This window comes from Meriones unguiculatus, chromosome 6 (assembly GCF_030254825.1).
Source record: "Meriones unguiculatus strain TT.TT164.6M chromosome 6, Bangor_MerUng_6.1, whole genome shotgun sequence".
Taxonomy (NCBI): Eukaryota; Metazoa; Chordata; class Mammalia; order Rodentia; family Muridae; genus Meriones; species Meriones unguiculatus.
The window spans coordinates 72,821,479-72,843,481 of record NC_083354.1 but is presented as its reverse complement, the minus strand read 5'-3'; the positions used below and the strand labels follow the sequence as shown (position 1 = coordinate 72,843,481).

Below are 22,003 nucleotides of genomic sequence, written 5' to 3'. Positions count from 1 at the left end.
GCACTCTGACCCATAGAAGCTAAATGAAGTACTGTGTATAGTTTATTTGTCTTAGGAAAAAAGGTCCTGATATGTAAAAATTCAAAAAAAACATAAAAGTAGAATTTGTTTGAATGTCATTTTTATGCATCCCCAGGCTCTCTAATGGTAAGTACCAGGATGAAGAAAGAAAGAAAAAAATCTGACATATTGATGAATTATTATTATTTGTTGTGCAGTGCTGGGGATTTAACATGGGGCTTCTTGGAGTGTCCATATATTTAGTAAAATACCTCATCAGGGAGCTACTTTATCATATCAGCATTAGCATCACGATCAGTTATCTTACAAAGTACTCGTAGCTGTTAGCGGTGTGACAGTACCAGTGTAAACACAGCATTGCCAGTGTTAAATATAATGCCTCAAAAATAATTCTGTCATTGTTGCTAAATATGATTGAGGGGTGAAATCGCTATTTCATTGTTTGAATTTTTATTTCCTTAATTACTAGTAACTTGGGTTTTAAAAATATATTTACTAGAATTTTCTAGTTGTATTATCAGTTTATTTATTTATTGCTGTCTTAGACATTTTGATTAGGAATTTTTCTCCAACTTGCTGGGCATGGTAGCGTATACTTATATATAACAAGCACAAGGGAGGCCAACGTAGGAGGATTACAAGTTCAAGGCCAGCCTTGGCTACGTAGGGACACTCAAAATGAAGGTTTTATTAAAACTTTTTATATAAAAATTTTAATAATCAGCTTTGAAGGCTTTATTTTGTTCATGGTTATTGACTTTGTTATATGATGTGAGGCAGAATTCAAGGTTGCTGGTTTTTCCGTCAAAAGAAAAATATCAATTTTGAAAATTTTCTTTCAAAATTTACACATTGAAAAGAGTTTATTGTTGAAGTATTTTCTTTTCACAGACTTATGGTTTTGCCAGTTTGGACCATCATATCCAGATCTCTCTCCTTTTTATATAAATAATATCCTGTTTTCTATCTCCCCTTTGTCAAAACAAACAGTGCTAATATTTTAGAAACTGGTATTCCAACTTCAACATTGCTTCAGTCAGGATACAGAACAGCTCCCAAGATAGTTTGGAGTATCCATATATTTAGACCAACCTGTTTCCTTCCATTTCCACTTCCTTCTTAGCAGTCTGTTCATTAAGTGTGTTGTTTTTCAGAAATGTTATGTAAGTTGAATTACACATTTAAGATTAGCATCTCCCTGCTAACATAGTTTCCTGAATATTTATTCAGATAGTTTTGCATATTTATAATTTGTTGATTTTTTTTTCTGGTAGTTTGTTTTATTATTTTTACTTTTATTATTTTGAGGTGACATTTCATTATATAGCTTGAGCTATCTTGTAGAACTCACTGTATAGCCCAGGTTGGCCAGAAAAGGTGATCTATTTCTGACTCTAGTAGCTTGTTACTTTTTGTTGCAAAATAGTATTTTGTGGTATGGAAGTATCACAGTATGTTTTTTGTTTATAAACATATATTTTTATTTTTTTATTGATAAAAGTGCCACAGGCCATCCTGTCTAATGACTATATGACATTCCCTTATTGGGTTGTAGCACTCAGTAATGCCAAGTTTATAGTATAAGCGTGTAGGTTGTTCCTAATTATGTGCCATTTCAAACAGCACAGTAATAGCTGTCTTCTAAATAGGTCATTTTACCTGTTCATCTATAGACTTAATAGATGTCAGTAGAACAGAATAGCATACTGGGCTAAATAGGGAGTTCTACAAGTGTCTGTTCTGTTAATATATACAATTAGAAATACTTGGTCAAAGGAATGATGAATGATTGTTCTTTTGATAGGTGCTACCTGCTACCTGCTCTGCCTTCATAGGGACCATGTCATTGACCATGTTATCAATAATGGCACTGCCTCTGCAGCCTCTGTCCCTACCCTGGCACACACACACACTTTTGATCTTGTTTTGTTAGTATCAGCTGGTCTTTAGTTGGAATCCAAGGGTTTACGATTATAGAAGTGTTTTGCCCAGGAACTTCTCTGAAGGTTAGCAGGGTGACCTGAGGTCAGGCCTGCTTGTTCCCTGATCATGGGGTCCCCTCTCGACTGGGAGACCCAGACATTGGTGTTTGGGGGCCCACAGTTTGATCTGCCACAGTGAGTGCAGCACCCAGGCTTGTGGCTAGACAGTGGAGGCTAGCGGGGACCAGGGAACTTTCAAGGTCGTAGTTGAGTGGCCTACTTGTTTCCTTCATCATGGGGTTTCCTTTCACCTGGGAAACACAGACACTGGTGTTTTGGGGCTCAGAAAAAAGACAACCAGGCTGAGAAAGAAATTAGGGAAATAACACCCTTCACAATAGCCACAAAAAAAAAAGAAAGAAAGTATCTTGGTGTTACCCAAGCAAGCGAAAGACTTGCATGAAAAAAAAAAAACTTGAAGTCTCTGAAGAAAGAAATTGATGATAATAGGAGAAGGAAAGATGCTCCTGAATCGGTAGGATCAACATAGTGAAAATGGCCATCTTACCAAAAGTAATTATAGACTCAATGCGGTCCCCATCAAAACACCAACACAATTCTTTACAGACCTTGAAAGAACAATTCTCAACTTCATATTGGGGGGGGGGACAAAAACAGAATTGCTAAACCAATCCTGTACAATAAAAGATCTTCTGGAGTTATCTCCATCCCTGATCTCAAGCTGTACTATAGAGCAATAGTAATAAAAACTGCATGGTACTGGCATAGAAACAGACTGGTGGATCAATGGAATTGAATTAATGACATGAACTCCGTTGCCTGCTCTTCTATCACCTCCCCTGGGTCAGGCAGCCTTTCTAGGCCACAGAGGAAGACGATGCAGGCAGGCCTGAAGTCTGGAGTCAGTTGGCAAGGGCTCCCCCTATCTGAGGACTAGGGGACTGATAGATGAACAGGATAGGGGGAAGAGGGAGGGGTACTACAGTTGGGATGTAAAATGAATAAATTAAAAAAAAAACATATAGGGAAAAAAAAGAAGTGTCCTCTTTTGCCCATTTATTCTCTATAGCCTTTATGAACAGATAAACTTATTATTGTGAGGTTTAACTTTTATGTGAGACATTCATACCATTTTTTTTATAGAAAAACTGTCTTTTATTTTCATAGTGATTTGTAGAAAATTAAGGGAAAAGTACATTTTGTGATATGGGTTTTTTTTTCTATATGCCATATATATTTTTGTTTTTGTCTTGCAGACACTTTTTAGTTTTGTGTAGATAAAATTGTCAAAACCTTTTTTCCTTTTGATTTCTAAGTCATTTAAAGATAATCAGTTTCCTTAATCCAGGAGATGAAAGTATCATTCTATAGCTTGTTATAGTAGGTTTTAGTTGTTTCAATGCTTCACCTATTTCTTTGTTTGTTTGTTTGTTTGTTTGACAGGATTTCTTTGTGAAACAGCTCTGGCTCTCCTGAAACTGGCTCAGTGTGTAGACCAGGCTGGCCTTAAACTCACATAGATCCACCTGCCTCTGCCTCTGCCTCCGCCTCCCAAGTGCTGGGATTACCACTGCCTGGCCATATTTTTACATTTAAGCCTTTGAGTCATTAGAATATTTTTGTGTAAGGTATAGGTCTAACTTTCCTACTTGTGGGTGTATTGTCAGTAACCAAATACCCCAGCTTTCCTCATTTTTATAAAACTTTTATATTTTGGAGACAGTGTCTTGTTATGTAGCCTGTCCTGGAACTCACTATAGAGAGCAGGCTGGCCTCAAACTCAGAGACAAACCTGCCTTTGCCTTCCAACTGCTGTGATTAAAGGTGTGCACCATATTTTTAAATTATCTTAGTTCTCACACCTTCCCTCCCAAAGAGCCCCCAACGTTCTCGTTCTGTGTCCTCATTTTACTTCATAACTCACTGTTTGGCCCATATATGCATGGGTGTGAGCCAAACAAAAAACTGACTTTTGGAGGCTAGAAAGAGTGCTACAGAGGGCCCAGTTTGGTCCCCAGCATCCACAAGATGGCTCACAACTGCCTAACCCAGTTCTAACTGTGGTGCACCTAAAGTCATGCAGGCGTGATATGTGCATGAATTATTTTTTAAAAATGAAATCTCTGCATGCACACATAACACACACGTTAAAGTTTTATCTCTTCCATTGGTGTGCATATGTGTTCATGTGCTAATATTATGCTGGTTTTTATTTTTTTGTATTTTAAGATATGCTAATCTTTGATTTTTTTTTTTTTGAGCTTCTGCTCTTACTCCAGTAGTTGAAAGGTTTTAGTTGCAGATTTAACAGTGATTTAGTTTTCCATGTTTAAATTTCTTTTTTCTGAGAATCAGAATGAGGTAATCACTCTGTAATGTACTTAATAATGGGTATTAAAATTTTAGCTTGCCTCTTTTTTTTTCTCATGTGTATATTTGTTTTCACCTGTATGTGGGTATGTATGTAGAGGCCTGAGGTTGGCCTCTGGCCATCATGCCTACCTAGCATTTGTGTGGTTATGTACTTATGCAGCAGGTGCTCTAAGCACTTGTCTCCCAGCCTTTCGCTCTTCCATTATGCTGCCAGTTATCTTCGTATTAAATGGTAGAGCTCTTCCTTGCCTAGCATTGCTTTACCTTTTGTTGTTGTTGTTATTGTTGTTATTGTTCTTTTTTAACCTTTGCTAGGGATTGAGCCCCAGTCCTCATGCCAGTTAGTAAAGCAATGTACCAGGAACAAGTCCTCACTAGCAATATATAAACATTGTGTTACATTTTAGCTTTATTATCTTCCTAGGTTTCTTGTGATCAACCATTGCAAACAGAAAACGGTGAAGATGGGCCAAAACGAGCACCCGAAGAGGAGGCGACCACAGTCTCAGAGCTTGTTTTCAGTGACATCTTCATTGAGGTGGATGAAGCAGAATGAAGCACTCTTCGGGGTTTCCTTCCTTCCTTCCTTCCTTCCTTCCTTCCTTCCTTCCTTCCTTCCTTCCTTCCTTCCTTCCTTCCTTTTCTTTCTAGTTTTGAAATAAGTTTGAAATGTCCGGAGTCCCTGATGTTAACAAAGCAGTGTTTAGAAAAGTACCACTGCCCGTTTTTATTTAAGTCAATTTTGAATATATATTGAGCTTAATTTGAAGCTTTTATAATCAGCGGCAAACATTTCATTCTGATTTACTCTGCATTTTGGAAATCCGAGCAATTACGACTGTTCTCTGTGCTGACAGACGTTACAGCATGTTTACACTTGACCAGCCCCGTGCTGGACACACCTGGACTGGGGGACTAGTGAACACACATTTGCATAAATCATAGTGCTAACATATTCAAGCTTGATTGTATTTAAGGTTTAGTGACCTTCTTTTGTAAAGGTGGCTTTGTTTTGTTTTTAGGGTGTTTTTTTTTTTTCTTTTTTGAGGGTGATAAAGGTCTGTTCAGTTGCCTGTAATATGAAAGCAAATTGTGAAACTCCACTTTGGTATGGTAAAGTTAAAACTTTTCTATTATCAACTATTTGACTGGAAAAAAAATGTGTATTTTTCTAATTCTTGGTGATGTAACATTAGTCCTAATTGAAGATCTAGTATTTAAACTTGCTATTTATAGAGCTGGCACATCAAAGAGATTATTTATTTTTAATTTTTTTTTATTTAAAAGGATATTCCAATTTACTTGTTTCACGTATCAGATTTGGGTAAAGAAAGCATTAACAAATAATTTGTCTACTTTTACTCTTTGCTTTTAAAGCCATTTTAAAATGTCATAACTAAAAGTGTTAAGGTAGTGTCTGTATTTTTAATACTTTTCTCATACTTTAGTATATTGAATTTGTACTGTGAATTTTGCTTTTCTTATTTCTTCTATTATCTCAGGATTTTCATTGGAAGAAAAAATTTAACATAAGAGACAAAATGTCCTGTGAAACACACACACATGTTGAGTCCTTTAAAAAGACAAAAGAAAAGTTTAGTGAAAGATATTTTTCCTCCTAAATTCTGTTCACAGGATGTGGGGGGGGGGGCTTTCACCATAGAACATGATTCTGATGTTAAAGCAGAAAGTAAGACAGGAAGACTTAGCAAGGCCAGTGTTGTCATTTATGAACTTAGGTGTTCTTGATTTTGAGGCTTATGATTTATGTAAGAGTCTTATTTCTCTGAACAGTTTTTTGCTGGTTTAAATTAAACTCTTCAAAGAACAAATTTATTCAATTTTATTACCAAACCTCATAGACTGATACATTAGCTCAGTAGTTAGAAGTTTTTCAACAAAATATGTTTTGACCTGTAAACCGAGTCGTCCTTACAGCTGCTCCGCGGATGCTGCGTGGAGGAGGGAGGCTGGCTGGCTTTACCGGGACCCCGCGTATTAGGCCATTGTTTTCTTTCCCTGTTCCAGCCTGACCTGACGTCAGTGTGGGTGAGGGCGTTCTTCAGCCTGTGGCCCTGCAGCCTGGGATTGCAGGAGTATGCCGCCATGCCTGTTTCTGGGCTGTACTGGGGTAGAAGCCACAGTTTCCCACATGCTAGGCAAGCACCCGACCAAGTGAGCTTTCCTAGCCCTGGGCTTTGGGGGGTGATGTAGGAGCCTTTGAGACAGGGTTTCTCTGTGTACCCTGGCTGTCCTGGACCCGCTTTGTAGACCAGGCTGGACTCACAGAGACCTGTCTGCCTCTGCCTCCCCAGTGCTGGGATCACAGGCGTGCACCACCGCCCCATCTTACAGTGTTTCTTATCTGAAGGTGCTGATGTCTGTATGTGGGAGTTATTTGTAAAATGTGCCTAAGATTTAAAAACTGTATTGAGTGTAGTATGAAATGATCAGTACTTCAATTGGAAAAATATTTTTACATCTAGGTAATTTTTGTCTTTTTATATTGATAAAATGGTGACCACTTTTTATGTTTCTAAGCAAAAGAGGATAGAACTCAGTAGGTCTAGAGTGAGGCTAATTCATTGAATTTACTGTGCCCTTGCTTTTCATTCTGTGGCTTAGAGTAAAATTTATGGCTTAATGTCTTTGTTATAAAGGAAGGTCTGTAAATTAGGTGGAAATTCTCAAAAATATGAATTTATTTTGAGTGATTAATGTCATGAAATCATGGGGGCAATTTACATTGCTATTTCAATGCCATTTTGTAAATTTTTTAAAATTCGTGTTATGTAAATGTTTTTTTCTTATTGTCACTTGGGTTAGATCACTACCCCAATAGACTACACTATTATTTATCCCTGTATATTTATTTTTTTAACCTGTCTCTTGTTCATCTGTCATAGATTTTATGCAAGATGTAATTTATTGTATAAAGACTACCAAGGCATTTGTTGTATAAAGAATCAAGTTAGTCAAAACATTGTCCTGCTGTCACAGTCTCAGAACTGGTGTTGGAAAGAGAAACACAATCAGTGTGCTTAGCTTTAACACGGGAAGAATTGTGATGGTGAAAGATGTTGCAAGCAGTGTTTGTAAGTCTTCAAGGAGGTGCGGTTAAAGGTCCTCGCATCCTGGCAGGGCCCAGTCGTGGTTGAAGTCTAATTGTTAATGGATGACTAAGGCAAGGCAAAGATAAAAATATTAATATCCACTGTTCACCACCATATTATTCTAAATGCAAGTGACCATGTAATACCACCTTGCTTGAAGTTTTTGACAAAAGAAGCAATATCTTGTCATTTGTAAATTTTCTTGTTCTAAAGAAAGCAGTTCTGTAGATAACAATTATGTAAATAAAAGTTATTTTATACCATTTTGTTTCGTCTTTTTCAAACAACAAAAGATAATTATGTTTTGTTAACTGGTTTCTGTTTTCAATTGTCATCTGTACTGCTTTATGAATATATGGTATTGCCAGGTGCAGTGGGTCAAGCCTGTAATCCCAGAACACACATGCAGAGGCAGGAGGTGTGTAAGTTTGGGGCAGGCGTGGGCCTCACAGTGAGCCACTTGCCTCCAAAAAAAAGTGAGAGAGTGAAAAAATGTGCGTACTATAGGTGGACGAATTATTGATGCTCCTTATGTAGGTTTTTTTTTTTTTTGTAAGAATAAATCACAGATTTTCCTGAATAAGTTTTTTTTACTGCTTTAATTTAATTTTACATGTAAGAACTCAAGATATTTTGCTCCTTCCTCCCCAATACACACACTTTATTTTCTCTATAAGAAAAAAAAATTGGAAGCTTTACTCCCAGAGATAATAAAAAGCAGGATTTTTTGATCTATTTATTGACAATGATAAAAAGGTGTTTTTGCTGAGAGAATTACCTGTGGAAGCTTTGCTAGTATGGCCATTTCTTCAGATGCATAAGAGTTTCGTCATGGATTTTGTTCTACCATCAAGGAGATATGCCATTTTATCTGTTCACTTTTACAGACATAGTAAATTCTTAGGATGCCATAGTCATTAACTATTATTCAATATCCTACTTATGAAAACTTAACTAGGTAATGCTACTTATGTGAGGGTCATGAGTTTGAGGTCTGCCTGGATCATAGCAACATCCTGTCTGTGCTGATTAGTAGTTTTGTTTTTGCTTTGTGTTTTGTGTCATTTTTGTCAACTTGACACAAGCTATAGTTGTTTTGGAATAGAGAACCTTAGCTGAGAAAATTCTTCCCAAAGATTGGCCTGTAGCAAGTCTGTGGGGCCATCTTCTTGATTAATTATTGCTGTAGGAGGACCCAGACTATTGAGTGCGTTGGCTCCCCTGGGTAGGTGGTCCTGAGTTATGTAAAAATGCAACCTGGTATGCAGTGTTTGTCCATGGCCTCTGCTTTAATTCCTGCCTCGAGTTTCAGCTAACTTCCCTCAGTGATAGACTGTGATCAGGGAAGTTAACTAGAACATTGTCTGAAACCAAAATGAGGACGAGATTGCTCAGTGCTTAGGAGAACTGCTCATGCAGAGAACTCTCTCTGGTGAACTCACAGCCACTGATAACTTCGGCTTTAGGGGACCTATGGCCTCTTTCTGACCTCTGGGCCACTGCACTCTATGTTCATACTTTTGTACAGTCACTCATGCATACACATAATTTAAAAATAAATGTTAAAACCCTAATAGTTAATCCCAAGTATTCAGCCCTACCTACGAACATAAATGTAACATTAAACAGTCAGCAATTTGCATTATATGTTCTCACACATGTATACATTTAAATAATAAGCCATGAATTTGAGTGGAACAGTTCCTGCAAAAATCATACCAGCCTATCTGGGATCCACTTGGCTCCTTCTGTGTCCTGCAGCAAGACACAAACATGCCCTCTTTCCCATATTAATACAGGGGCAGGGCCCTGCCATAGTCCAGTAATTGGACCTTTCCATTTTACTTGGGCATAATTATATTTGGTATTAGGGTGCCACATTCGATCAGCCCCAAAACGGCCTTGTAAATCCACATTCAAAAAATTTAAAGACGGCATGATTCAGATTTGGGGATGTGACTCCCCTTTTTTTATTTTTATTTTTTGCATGCGCATGCTCCACAGTTCCTTGGACTCAAGGAATATTTGGAACACGTGTTTTATGACTTACTTTCATCTGTGCACAAAAAAATGCTGAAAAGCCTGACTAATACTTGCAGTACCATTATCAGTCTTTATAATGGAAGGAATACCAATTGTAGCAAAACATTTTAAGCAATGACTTATGACGTGTTTGGTGGGTTCTCCTACTAAGGGAGTTGCCATGATAAATCCTGAGAAAGCATCGTTATGTGAACATATTTTAGTTTTCCAAATTTGGGGATATGAGTAATGTCCATTTGTTTAGAATGGTTCCAACCATAGGTTTTAAGTAAGTTAACTGTACGTTATAGATTTTAAACATACCCAATGACCAATAATCTATAACCAAGACATATTGAACATGGTAAACTTAAACATTCAACACAGAACACATTGCTACTTGTTGAATCCAATTTTTTATGACCATAGAAGCTTTGTAGCTGAATTAACTGAGAAGCTGTATACATTTAAATAATAAGCCATGAATTACTAAAATTCACTAAGGGAGCTGGCTAGGGGTGGGAACTCATAGAAGGGGTAGGAGGGTCAAATGGTATATTTTCTTAATTAAATTAAGTACCATTTTTTCCCCCTGTCAATTTTGTATAGTCCAGACCGGCTTCAAACTCACTATGTAGCCAGGGATAACCTTGAACCGTAGTTTACCTCTTGAGTCCTGCAGTTGCTGGGAAATCATCTTCTGTGGCCCCAGTGCCAGGGATAAATGTTTCAGTCAATTCAACTGCTTCAGTTTGGCTTCTTTTCTTTTACATGGCTTATATGCTGTGTGAATGTTGTAAGATGTTTTCTTCTACATTGCAAGATCCTATTTGGGGTCAACTTGTAGCAAGATAGACTAAATTTCATACTTTATATGGTAAACTCTGATTTGACTCCTATGCCCTCATTTCCCTTAGATTTTTAAAAAGCTTGTCATTTCTGGGGCTAGAGGGCTCAGTGGGTAGGAGCACTTGCAGGTATGTGAATACCTAAGTTTGGACCCAGCACCCACATAAAAGCTGGGATTACTGCCATGCCCCTGTTAAGGCCAGCGCTGTACAGGACGGAAGGATCACAGGCTGTCTAGCTGCAAACCTGAATCTAAGTTCAGTGAAAGACTTGGGCTCAAAGGAGTAAGGCAGAATGACATGACACCTGACATTTCTAGCCTCTGTGCACACATACACACACGTATTTACATGTGTACGCACAGGAAATGTCACGCCTTCAAAATATTTAATATAGTAGGCATATTTCATTTTTTTTCCTGTGTGTGTTGCTATTGATGGAGAGTAGAGCCTTTCGCATTCTAGACAAGCATTCTACAGCTTAACTATACCCCCAAACCAACACTATTTTGTGGTGACGGTGTCTTTTTCAAAATTCATATTGAAACGTTTTGTTTCGTTCATCCAGTGTCTCCTTCTGGTGCCCAGACTAGCCTCTAACTTCCTAGGCTCACAGAAGCCCCAGGGTCAACTCCCAGAAGGCGCCACCGACCCGGTGAACTTCCAGGGCGGGATTATTTAGAAGCACGGTCTCTCAGGGAGGCTGAATCATGGGGACTCTGCTCTCACGAGGGGGACTTAGATGTCCCTATAGAGGGATAAGGAAGGGTGTTTTCCCCCGTTCCACCCCTTCCGTTGTGTGGGAAGGCAGCATCTTGCAGGTGGAGATTTGGCCCTCAGGGGACACCATACTTGCCAGCATGTTTGTCCTGGACATCACACTCTCCAGACAAGTTTCTGTTTGTATAAATTACTTAGTTTCAGATGACTTGTATCTTGTTGATGATGTTTTTGAGACGGTGTCGTGTGGTCCTCCGCATGCCTGTGCCTCCGGAATGCTGGGATCAGAGGTGTGGCTAGATGACAAGCGGCTAGTTTCAAACAGCAGCACGGATGGACTGAGTCGGAAGGATGCTAAGCTGCACGGCCTTCACATAAACCACCTTACACCGCCTTCTGTTAGATTCGAGGCGAGGGGGGCCGGTGCAAGAGTGCTGACGTCCCTGCTGTTCGCTGTGTGGTTATAAAATGTGGAGTTGTGGCAGCTTGTTCCTATTCTGAGAGCGAGCTCTTCCTCGGGTGCTGATCTGCTGGTTCTGGAACCCTTTCCTCTTCCCTCTAACCGCTGCAGTACTTTAGCTAGATGGACTCTTCACTTTGTAAGCTACCGAAACGTTGACCCGTCTCCTATCAGCTGGCTAACCATGGTTTCCTACGGGCCAGGCTTCTTCCATAAAGCTGCCGATTAGTGAAGTCCACGGTCCCCAAGAGAGAAAGAGCGGCCCACCACGCCTGGCTTCCGTCTCAGTGGTGTTGTCTTCCTACCCGAGCTGGCTTTTCCTCGGCAGTCAACTGTGCTGCTCCTCGCAAACATCTTTAAGTCTGGAACCAAGTTTCCTCCTAGGGCATAGCCGACGCTCTCTCTAGCTTGTCCATCCTGACGTTCCTGACGCTTTTACTTTGCTCCTCTAAGCAAGCATGCTGTAGTGGCATGTAGTAAGTGTTCACTAAGTATGTGAGTGGGGGCAAAAAAAAAACAACTAGCCAAGGCACTTCGTGCAGTGTTTTTAGTTTTCAGGGGTGTGTTGAAGGTCTGTTCCCGAAAATCCCAGGAACTGACGCCTATAATCCATCACATTCTTAAAAAAGCTCAGACGTGCTGAAGCTTTTCAGTGAACGGGCTGGAGGCGTCCGCTCGCGAGCGACCGACAGCATCTCGGCGTAGGACACAGTCGCCGCCGGCCAGCAGCGGCTCCTGGGCTCGCGAGGGGACCGGGCCTCGCGGAGCTGCTCTTCTCTTCCTCATTGGCCGTGTCGGGGGGCGTGGCGCGCGGTGCCGGCCAATGGGAGGCGGCCCGCGGTGGCACGTGCGCGGGGCTGGCCCGTGAGCCGGCGGACCAGGGCCCGGGCTGCTGGGGCTCCGGGCTGCAAACCTGCCGGGAGAGAAAGAGCTGCACGGATCCCCCTCGCGCTCTCGGCGATCGCTCCCGCTATGTGGGGCGCGCTGAGGTCAGCCCTGCGGCCCCGCACTCGGGCCGCCGTCTCCCGGCAACGCTCCTACCACGGGGACTCCGTGGCCCGCCTGGGCACCCAGCCCGACGCGGGCTCCTCCACCTACCAGGTAGGTTGAGCGAGCGTCCTGGCGGCCTGCTCGCCCTGCTCGCCCTGCCGCCGCCTCCGAGTCGCCAGCGGCTGCAGGGTTGGCATGCTTGGGGCTCTGCTGGTCTTTCCTCTGCAGCCCCAGGCATCATTCTGGATCCTGTGAAGGTTTCAGTAAGATTTTATTTCACTTTTAGGACTGGCACTGGATTTTATTTCACTTTTAGGACTGGCACTGGCCTTTTGTGTCATTGACATCAGTCGTTCTCAAGACCCCACAAAGCATTGTCGCTTGGGCAGCTTGTATATTCCTGAGCCTGGTTTGCAGCCTCGGAGTTACGAAGTTGGGGACCTCGTGGCAGCCACCTTTTGGAACTACCTTAGCACTGTAGTGCTGGGCTGTGTTTTCACGCTTCAGTTAAATAGTCAGGTTAACAGTAAACACACATCCGACGATGTCTTTAAATAGCTTTTCTTGGAATTGGAGGTCTTCCCTAGGCCAAAGATGCAACTCCTAACTTGTGAAATGTTAGAGCCGGAAAGTTTCAGTCTGTTCCATGGCTTCTGTCTATACAGATAACATTTAAATTGTTCGTAGAACCAGCAGTTATCTTTTCTAGAAAGAAGTTAACTCAGAAACACTAAGGCGTTTGTGCAGTATTTTAAGTATCTGGCATGGATGTATAGGAATGGAATTCATTTTGGGCGCGCAGGGCTGGGGGGGCGGGGAGGGGATGTTAATTAGAAGTCTCCTCTCCACTCTTCTGCTTGGTCCCTTTCCTCTTTCCAAATTTCCCTCTACTTTCATGTCCTTATTTTATATACATACATATATATTATATATATATATATGTTTATATATAATCTAGATTCTGCATATGAGAGAAAAAAATGTGTTTATTTCCCTGACTCTAGTTGTTTTACCTCAAATGATCTTTAGTTTGAACCATTTTCTTGAACATAGCCATATTACCATTTTTAGGACTATCTCATTTTTTGACAGTTTCATACACAAAAACAGTGTATCTTCTTGTTTGTTTGTTTTGAGACAAGGTTTTTCTGGGTTGCCCTGGCTGTCCCGGAGCTGGCTTTGTAGATCAGCTCTGCAGACCAGGCTGGAACTGGGTGCTCACCTGCCTCTGCCTCTGGTGTTTAAGGCATGTGCCACCACACCCAGTTGCTGTATATTAATTTTATCCATTCCCGATGACTTGCTACAGTGTTGACTGATCTTGTGCAGGTCTTGTTCGGGTAGCTGCAGCCAGTGAGTCCATGAGCGCAACAGCTGTGTTCGATCTGGCAGACAGCCTCCTCCCCACCCTCTGGCTCTTCCAGGCTTTCCACCCCCCTCTTACATGATGTTGCCTAAGCCTGTGTGTGTGGGTGTGATGTCTAGTTTAAGCCTGAGCACTTCACAGCCACTCCCTCTCGGTGCCTTGACAGTTGTGAGTCTTCGCATTACTGCTGCCCATAAAGAAGCTTCTCTAAGGTCGAGAGCAGTACTGGTACATGTGTGTAGACATAAATATGGCGAAGACAGTCTACAGTGTGTCCACTCAGCAGAACAATAGGCACCCCCCTGGCCACGCCAAGGGTTTTTGACCAGGTTTACAGGACCAGGTGTGAACTCCATTTTGTGAAATAGACCTCAAACTCGAACCAGAATGGGGTTGTAACTGTTGGTTACCATCTAACAGTCATGCCACTGTTGCAGATTGGTATCGCAATGTGCAGGGCCCAGCACTGGGTAAGACTATTGATTTCTTTTTATCCCCTAGTGACCTGCACAATACTTCTGGTACTATGAAAACTAACCAGTGGGTCAGTTCTAGCTGGATTTTTCTATGTCATGCAATCAAAATATTGAATGTGGGTACATTGAACTTAGATATTAAACTGCAAATTAGATTAGTGTTGTATAGTTTTAGCAGTCAAGAGGCTGGGAGCACCTCTGGAGGGTAGGAATTTGAGGTCAGCCAGGGCACCGTAATACAACCCTGTTTCAGAATTTAGTGCCAAAGCTAGGAAGATGGCTCAGTGGCTAAAGGCACCTGCCACTGAGCCTGTTGATCTGAGTTTGATACCTGGGACTCAGATGGAAGAAGACGCTCCCCTGAAAGCTGTCCTCGGACTTCCTCATGCTCTGGCAAGCATGAGCCCCCTTGCTCCCTTAAGCCACATTTAGATTTCATTTTATAATCCAACCTTAAAATCAATTAAGTGGAGAAGTGGCATGATTCTGCAGACATGGAGAGAAGAGGCCAGATTGAAGTACTGGTGTTGTCTTAACAACTGCAAATCCCAGCCATTAGATTTTACCAGTAAAGACTCGGGAGCCAGATATTGGCATGAAAACCTACTGGCCCTGAGAGGCAGAAAAAGTATGAAGCTGTCCTCCCTTCTCAGCCTCCATCCCAGAAGGAAAAAGCCAAAAGCCCCTTCTCTGTCTCCACACCGTCTTAAATACCCTTCCCTCAAAGCCCTTCCTTTCTGTTTACTCCCAGTCCACTGATTACTTGCTTCACCTCTTGATCTAGGGTTAATTTTATTTAATCCAGTTTACAGAAATCTCTTGGGGTTAAAGGTGTGTGTTGGGGCTGAACTATACCAAACAAGGAACAAGTTTTTACAGTTCACAATCTTGTGGTTCACAATGGTATCAAATATCCTGAAACACTGGTGGAAAGAATTGAGTTTTCAGGTAATGAAGGGTCAAAGTTATGTAGGACTTGGGGATTGATGTTGGAACGGAAGGACAGGAAATGAGCCATGGAGGACGTTGGAGCTTCTTACTCGAGGAAGGATACTGAGGTAAATGATAGAGCCCTTGAAACAAGTCTAACACTGAGTTTGGTGGATGAGAGAGACGGTTATTTGATAGTGTTTGTTTGAATCATCTGTGTTAAGATGTGCTTTGTGACAAATAGTGGTCATTCACAACAGCAAATGCTTCTTCCATCATCTGTTGATGACTTTGGGTCAGCTGGTATGACTTATCAAAGGGCAAAACTATGGCTATATATATATATATATATATTTTTTTTTTTTTTTTCCTCTTCAAGACAGGGTTTCTCTGTGTAGCACTGGCTGTCCTGGACTCACTTTGTAGACCAGGCTGACCTTGAACTCACAGTGATCCACCTGCCTCTGTCTCCCTGAGTCCTGGGATTATAGGCATGTGCCACCATGCCAGGCACAGTTTAAATATCTTAGTTGACTTGATTTACTTGAATCAGAGCATTTCAAATTTTTTGCCTACTTTTGCATAGACTATTTTTCCTTCTTTTTCAGTTCTAACTTTTGTATCCTTAGGTATAAAATGAGTCATGGAAAGTGTAAATTGAGATACTTTAACATTTTATTTTTTTATTTTATGTGTACACGTGTTTGCCTGCATGTATTTATATGCACTGTGTGTGTGCTTGCTGTCTGTGGAAGCCAGAAGAGGGCATTAGATCCCCTGGAACTGGAATTATAGTTGTGAGCCTCTGTTGCTTGGTTTCTGAGAATGCAACCAATGTTCCCTCAAGAGCAGCAAGCGCTCTTGACTACTGAGCCATCTCTCTAGCTCCCTATTTTTTTTTTAATGTAGCACCTCATAATATGTCTATACTTGAGCTCAAACTTTCGTTTCTCTGGCTTCAGCCTCCCGAGTTCTGAGGTTATAGACATGTGTCATCATATATTTTAAATTTTATCTATTTTGTCCCGTAACAAATTTTTGTGATTCTGAACTCTGAGGCTTATGCAGTCCTCCTGCCTCAGTTAGCCCCCTGAGCTGGAATGACAGGCCTAGCAGGTCACACATGGCGTAACAATGTATTTTGAATTGACACAAATTTGACTGATGTGCATACAGCAACTCTAATGCTTTTCTTCTTTTTTAAAATCTTGTTTTATTTTTAAATTGGGGGGTGTGTGTGTCGTGTGAGCACATGTATGAGAGTTGGTGCCTAGAGAGTCCAGAAGAGGGCACTGGATGCCCTGGAACTGGAGTGTGATGTACCATGTGGGTGCTGGGCCTTGAACCTCTGCCCTCTGCAAGAGCAGCCAGTGCTCTTAAATGCTGAGCCAGCGCTGTAGCTTCTTGTCTTCAGTTTTGAATAACAGTGTTCCTGGGTATAGGATTCTCTGACAGATTTATTAAACCTCCTTCTTCCCCCTCCAACTCTTCCCCTGCCCCTGCCTCCAACTCCCTCTCAATTTCATGACTTCCTTTAAATTTACACACACACACACACACAGCCTCTTGAGTCTGTTTTAGGGTTGTGTTGCTTGTAGGATTGAAGAACCTCTCAGGGGTTCATCTCTAGAGAAGATTGACACTCTCGTGCATCATTAATTGCCTGAGTAGACCATTGTGGGATGTCCCCCATTCATGTTTGTGTCAGCTGGTGTTGTCATTGTGTAGATCTTGTTTAGGGGACTCTCTTTTTGAGATTTTTGTGGCCACAGCTTCTAAGTCATGTATAGAAGACGGTGTCTTTGCTGCAGACATGGTCCTCTGACGCTCTGTGCCCATCCTGCTAGCCTATCCTTTTGTAGTTTTTTTTTTTCTTTTTATCTTTTTTTTTTTTTTTTTTTGAGACAGCATTTCTCTGTGTAGCCTCGACTGTGCTGGACACACTCTGTAGACTAGGCTAGCCTCGAACTCAAAGAGATCCGCCTGCCTCTGCTTCTTTAGTGCAGGGATTAAAGGTGTGCACCACCACTGCCTGGCTCCTTTGTAATTTTTATGTCTGTAGTTGTTCTCATGTAGTCCATATGTTCCTGATTCTCTTTAAATCTGTCTTTCTGTTTTTCTTTGTCTCCTAAGGCATTTTACAAATAGTTGTTTTAAATTGTTTGTCTGAGTGATCGGGATGTAAGATGAGTACATTTATTTAAAAGAAAAAAAGCGTTTGTCTGATAAGTCTGATGGTTGTCTGATAAGTCTGATGGTTGCATTTCCTCCGGGCACTTCTGCCACATTATTTCCCGTGTGGGCTGTCCTCTGGCTCCTTTGGACACTTTGTTGCTTTTATTGTTGACAGATGAACATTTGAAAGCATAGCCATCTCTGTCTTTTCAGACTTTCCTGACTCCCTAAGTCTTTGGTCATGTTTTGGAATGATCTCTTAGGTCTTTTCTTAGGATGCATCTTACCTGGGCTTGAATGCAGTTTTTCAGCTCCCCTGGATACACAGCCTTCCTTAAATGTCTTCATATCCCCAAGAATTGTCTCATTCAGATGGGCTCTGGATCTTTTCCTCCTCTTCTCTCCTCTCCTCATTAAACCCAGGGTTTCAGGTATGCTAGTAGGGTTCCCTGCCTTTGATTTAAGGCCTAGTCTCTCCCTGTTGCATTTTTGGGAAGAGCTGGTTTCTTTGTATCTGTTTAGGTTAGGCAAAACAAAGGCCAGCCATTCATGCAGCCTCTAGCCAGACTATGACATTATAAAGAAAGTCTGCTTTGAAATAAATTATATATATATATAATAATTATAAAATATATTATATATAAATATATTATATCATATATCATATCATATATTGTATATATAATATATATAATTTTTGTTTTATTTGTATTAGTGCTAGAGAAGGCCAGGAGGGGAATTGGTCTGGAGTTACAGACCATTGTGATCTGCCATGTGGGTGCTGGGAACTGAACTCAGGTCTTCTGGAAGTACAGCCATTGCTCTTAACTCCTGAACCATTTCTCCAGCTCAGAAGGTCTGTTTTTCCTCCAGGGTGGGAACAGGAACTGAGAATCCAAAGGACACTGTCTCCTTCAACCCCACACTGTGCTGTATTTGGGCAGGGGCAAAAGTGAGCAGAGGCTTCCTGAGGCTTCCTACTCTTGAGTGGCCTTATTTTATTTTATTTTATTTTGAATCACTGTCTTTCAGACCTGCCACCGTCCTTTTTCAGCCCTGTGTGCCCTATGCCATGGTTTAGCTAGTTTTCTTTCTTTCTCTCTTTAAGCTAATTTTTTCCTCTCCTCTGGTGTATGTGTTATAAGTAGAAGAATGAGAGCTTGGGGCTCCTAGACCACTGTCTTGCTGACATCAGGTGTAAACTGCTGATTGATTTATTTATTCGTGTGTGTGTGTGTGTGTGTGTGTGTGTGTGTGCGGGTCAGAGGACAGTTTGTGGCATTAGTTGTCTCCATTCAGGAGACATTAGGTGGATGCCAGGGTCAGCCCTCAGGTGGCCATGCCCCTTTAGCTGCTGGGCCCACTCATTGGCCCTCAACTGCTGTTTCTGCAGGGAGCCTGAGGGCTACTTCTTTCTCTAAGGTTTGCTTGTCTAGTCTAGGGTGTGCCGGTAATTAACAGGGCAGGGAAGCCCCTGGGATGTGGAGACAACAGTGGAGCCTAGTATGTCATCTGTGCTTAAACTGACAGAACATATTTCCATGGGGAACACTGGAGGGAAGTATGCGAAAATGGTAGCAGCTGCCCTGACAGTGCTGGGAAGAGGCAGTGTCAGAACAGTGTCTGGAATATCTTAGCTCTGCTTCCACAGGAGGCCTGTGCACCACTGCCAGGGCCACAGCTGTATGGTGATCCCCAAGAACTTCTGGCACCTTCAGGTACACAGGATCGAGAACAGGCCGGAAGCCCTGGCCTTTGGCCTTTGCTGCTACTCCTGTTGGACATGTGTCCTAGCAGTGGGAAGGAAAGCACACGTTGACCTCACCAAAGAGGCTGTGAACTCGGCAAGAATGAGATGAACTGTGTGATCATTGCTTTGCAGCATCCACTCCAGTGTAAGACTCCACACTGGTTCTTAGAGGACACAAAGGATGGAATGTGTGCCCAAGCTCTGACCAGTGGTCTGGACGCCTGCAGCAGCTGAAGGAGGGTCAGGCCTGTACAGAGCTGAGCCCAGAGATGAAGGCTGCCTAGAAAATTCCTCATGCTTGGGCTCCTTTTCTAGGTCAGCTGTAGCTACTGCCGATGTGAACCAACCCAACAGGGAGGCCCAGATAACACACTGTGGAACCTGGATTCCTCCAGGATTTAACATGGCTGCTCAAACACTGTGTTGTCTTGAGTTCCAAAGTAGAAGAAGGATAAACAGACAAGGCAACAGCCTCACATGGAACTCTAACTGCATGTGAGTGTGTGTTTGTGTGTGTGTGTGTGTGTATGTGTGTGTGTGTGTGTGTGTGTGTGTATGTGTGTGTGTGTGTGTGTGTATGCCCACACACTCCAGATACACTTGGAAGCCAAAGGTCAACTTTGGGTATCCTTCTTCAATATTCCTTAGTGTCTGTGTACTCCTGGGTCTAAATGACTTCTTTTTGCCCGGAAGCTTGCTAGTTAAGCTAGGCTAGCTGGTCATCGAGCCCACAGTTTCTATTTTTATATATGTGCATTAATGTGGGGGTGAGTGTGTGTAGAACCCAGGAAACCAAACTAGAAAGGGACCCATGAGAGGGGAGGGAAAAAGAGTTTCTTCAAGGTGTATGTGTGTGTGGGGGGGTAGTTTAGCACATATGACAAGAGAGAGGGAGGGAAAGGTTTGCAGGGGAGGAGGGCAAGAAGAGGTGGGAGAGAAGGTCAGCCCAAATGAGGTATGAAAAAGCCTTAGGGAGAGTGTTTCTTCTGTGGCATAGCCTGGTAAAGGGCCCATGCTCTGTCAATGAACCCTTAACCTGTGTGGCAAGCAGCAGACCCCCAAAGTATAAAAGGACAAGAGGGCTAGTAGGGGAGAAGAAGGGCATCCAGTAGAGGGGTATCGGAGAGACCAGCAGCTGGATAAGATGGGAGTGAGTACGATCAAAATACATGGATGTGTATGAGGAAAGCAATTATTATGTGTAATTAACATCTGGGGGCCAGCAAGATGGCTCGGTGAAGAAAGGCACTGACTCTACAAGCCTGAGGCCTGCATTTGATCCCACGTAAACAGGAGAGAACTGACCCTGACTCTGTATGTATGCCATGCCCTCTGCCCCCAGTAATAAGAGGATAAAAGAATATATATTCGTTACACAAAAATAAATAAATAGGAATCTTAGGCTGTGCGTGGAGGTGAATGCTAATCCCATCACTTCAGAAAGTGGAGTCAAGAGATCAGGAGTTCCTGATCATCACTAACTTTCATTGACTATTTGATGAGTTTGGGGATAGTCTGGGATCTCTAAAAGGGAGGCAGTAGAGGCCTGCCAAGGGAGATTGCATAATATTCTTGTGCCATGGCCTCGGGTGTCTGCTCCCTGCCCCATTTTCCTCACACAGACCTTCCGTGAGTTCTCACTGCATTCACGTCTTCTACTACAGGCTCTTCAGAAGACCTTGGCAGAGAACAGTTTTCCTTATTTTTTTTTAAACTTAGCTTTTGTTTTGTTTCATTTTTTTTTCCAGGCAAGTTTTTATGATGTAGCCCAGGCTGGCCTTGAATTCCCTATCTTGGCTCAGCATTCCCTACTGGCCACATGCACTATGCTTGGCCCCTTTCCCTATTTCCTAACAAAGGCTGGCTTTGCTAGGGTAAAAATCTAGAGCCTTGGTTCTCAACCTCCCTAATGCTGTGACCCTTCAGTACAGTTCCTCATGTGGTGGTGACCCCCAACCATAAAAGTATTTCCATTGCTACTTCCTAGCTGTGATTTTGCTACTGTTATGAGTTGTAAGGTAAGCCATCTGTGTTTTCCAGTGGTCTTAAGTGAACCCTGTGCAAGGAAGGATCAGTCCGCCTCCACAGGGTTGGCGACCCACAGGTTGAGACCACTGGTCTGGAGGCCAGCTAGCTTGGGTTTGGGTTGACTCTGCTGTAGATTTGGCAGCATGTTGGTGCAGAGATTGTACCTTGGGTCTGGGGCACTGTGACAGAGGGTACTTGGCTTTCCTGTATGTGTGTAAGCTCTTCTTACCACCTCTGCACTTTGCTGTCTGTGGCTTGCCAAAGGAGTAAGAGACTGGGAGTTACAACACAGGGGTGTGTTGGGGGGACGGGCATGGGTATATGGGGAGCAGGATGGTCAGCTAATCTCTATTTGATGGGTCAGACACTTAAAAACAACAAAAACCCACCAACCCCAAAGGTACATGAGAATCCATTTCACTGACCTCCCAATCTCTGCAGGAAGAAAAGCAAGTTCAAGGACACCATGAGGTCATGTTAGTGGAAACATCTCCAAGCAGAGCATTTGAGATGATGGGAAGAAGAGATTAAGGAAAGCATTGAGTGATTGGGCCCACAGAGATCTTACTGTGTGAGATCCTGTTTAAATCAATGTCATTGTAAAACCAAATCTGGCAGAGGGGAAATGCCGTCACTAATTGGATATTTGATTAAGTTCACAGATGAGTGGTGTGTCATTATAGTTCTTATTTTTGGGAGTGTGGAAATTTCAGGTGAAACATCAGGTCGATTTTCTGCAGAATAACTGAGAACAGCCAGATGTAATGCACAGCTGTAATCCCAGCACC

General features: G+C 42.3%; 2 protein-coding genes across 4 annotated transcripts in view; both read left to right on the top strand.

Moving 5' to 3' along the window:
* The window catches only part of Bdp1 (B double prime 1, subunit of RNA polymerase III transcription initiation factor IIIB), a 99,848-nt gene extending 92,135 nt beyond the window's left edge, over positions 1-7,713 (top strand). For all 3 annotated transcript variants that reach the window (XM_021661916.2, XM_021661917.2, XM_021661915.2), the window contains exon 39: positions 4,762-7,713. In XM_021661916.2, the coding sequence (XP_021517591.1) occupies positions 4,762-4,893 (132 nt within the window). In that variant the 3' untranslated portion in view covers positions 4,894-7,713. The remainder of the gene's footprint in view (positions 1-4,761) is intronic.
* Positions 7,714-12,347: 4,634 nt separating this feature from the next.
* The window catches only part of Mccc2 (methylcrotonyl-CoA carboxylase subunit 2), a 64,615-nt gene continuing 54,959 nt past the window's right edge, over positions 12,348-22,003 (top strand). Inside the window, exon 1 of the mRNA XM_060385622.1 lies at positions 12,348-12,601. Coding sequence (XP_060241605.1) covers positions 12,473-12,601 — 129 coding nt within the window. The 5' untranslated portion in view covers positions 12,348-12,472. The remainder of the gene's footprint in view (positions 12,602-22,003) is intronic.